Genomic DNA, 1,914 nt, shown 5'->3' with positions numbered 1-1,914 from the left:
CACATGATAGCCTATAAAGTGAGCAGTGGGCGCCATGGCACTGCACCTTTGCCTGTGGATCCCATTACCCATACCTTCAATAGATAGAGCTTGCTTAGTGAGCAGGAAGGCACCTCTTATGGGCTTCGACAGGTGTGCCGCACCTAAACTACCATACTCGCTACTCGAATCGACATACACTGCTTTACTCACGTTCAAAGAGATGACTCAAATCTTGATCGCTCTTATTATTGGAGAACAGAGAGGCCCAGAATTAGCCTTCAGGCATTGCTACTTGTTCATCCTCTTCTTCTTGAGCAGGACCACCTCCGCTTTGGCTTCCACTGGTGACACAGTCCCCCTCACTTATTTAATTCCAACCCAAATCCAATCTTGCAGTAGTCTTCAGCTCCGCAAAGCAATGGAGGTGAGTGCTGTTTGTTTCATGGCCATCGACGCCAGTGTGCATGTTCTTCATAGACCTCGTTAACCGGACACATTTGCAGATCTTGAACTGGATGCACCGCAAGCTGCAACCCAGCAGCAACTACTCTCAGGTTTCCCAAAAGAAAGGTCCATCTTTGTGCTTCTGATCACTGTACACTCCACTGGTTATGTTCCCCTGCACACTTGACGAGCTTTGGCATGATGCACTAGTAGCTCTCTTGTTCTTGATCTCCAGATGCCTTGTGGGAAGACGCCGAAGAGACGAGAGAGACGATGGTGGAGAGCGACACCGACGCGCTGCTTCTCCATGACATGCACAATGGCATTCTCGCCATTGGCACCTTCAGCCACCACCACCCTCTCGTATCTCGGTCCCACTCCGATCCAGAAGAGTTCCGTCGGGAGGATAGAAAAGAAACCCAAGGAGCGGAGGGAACTAAGCTGTTTGCGGTGGCGAGGGAACCGTCGTTCAAGATCAAGTTGCCGGTGGAAGATGAGAAGACGAGAACAATGGAGGTGGTGCAGGTGCATGAGGTGTTGCAGGTATCCGAGAAGAAGATCCTTGAGCTGCCATTGCTGAAGGTGGACCAGGTCAAGAGAGAGAGGCGAAGAAGGACGACGCTGGCAGATCTGCTTGCGGGCAACGCACTTGAAGAGAACGGAGCCAACCTTGGGGGGCAAGCATCAGGCAATCCATGTCGACAAGAACATGCAGCGCAAGAACAGTGAAGGAGAGAAGCCACCTGCAGACAACAGAAAGCTACAAACAGTACAAGTTTCCACTTACTATTGCTTGTAGTGAACACTTTGTTGAGGTGAGTGGGAATGTGTTTTGTTTGTTTTGGTCTTCCAGTTTGGTGTGTGTGTGTGTGTGGCTATCTTGGAACCCTAATAAAAATAAAGCTGGTATAAGAAGATTCCTTGATTGGCCATAAAAGATCATCAGATCTATTTGTTCTGCATCTTATGTTGATGGTCTAGAAATTGTCATGCTGAAGTAGACATTTCCAAGTCTTGGTCAAACTGGCTTTCTTTGGGACAAGGGTGGTGGTGGTGGAAGAGACATTAGTCTGGGTCTAATAGGATTAGGTCAGGCCTAAGAATGGTGGATCATATCAACTAATTATGATCTGATATGACTGTACATGAGAGATTACTTTTTGATTGACATTAATCATTTAGTTAGTATTCAATGGAGATACCCTTTTTTTTTATGATAGAGATAAAAGATACTGATAACTAAAAATTTTGACATCTAAAGACCACTCAAAGTGATAATTCTATGATCAACTCAAATCCTGCCTTCATTACTTACTCTTGGAAGGGATAGATAGTATCAAGCTGGCATCAATTCTTTTTGGTCATCTTCATATCTGATGATAAGCCCATCTCTTATGTACTTGATGGACTTCACCTGATACATTGATGTCACAAGCTCAACCAACAGTTGGGCTCAATAGACTCACTCCATTGTATCTGAATTTAACT

The 1,914-nt window shown here is 45.7% G+C and overlaps 1 protein-coding gene across 1 annotated transcript; it reads left to right on the top strand.

Moving 5' to 3' along the window:
• Nucleotides 1-222: 222 nt before the first annotated feature.
• Nucleotides 223-1,327, top strand: LOC135628716 (protein TILLER ANGLE CONTROL 1-like). Its single transcript, XM_065135572.1, has 3 exons — nt 223-406; nt 486-552; nt 662-1,327. Exons 1-3 carry the CDS (start codon nt 401-403, stop codon nt 1,153-1,155), a joined length of 567 nt encoding a protein of 188 aa, XP_064991644.1. The 5' UTR covers nt 223-400; the 3' UTR covers nt 1,156-1,327.
• Nucleotides 1,328-1,914: the final 587 nt, after the last annotated feature.

Source organism: Musa acuminata, chromosome BXJ3-1 (assembly GCF_036884655.1).
Source record: "Musa acuminata AAA Group cultivar baxijiao chromosome BXJ3-1, Cavendish_Baxijiao_AAA, whole genome shotgun sequence".
Taxonomy (NCBI): Eukaryota; Viridiplantae; Streptophyta; class Magnoliopsida; order Zingiberales; family Musaceae; genus Musa; species Musa acuminata.
This window is presented reverse-complemented; position numbering and strand designations above follow the sequence as displayed.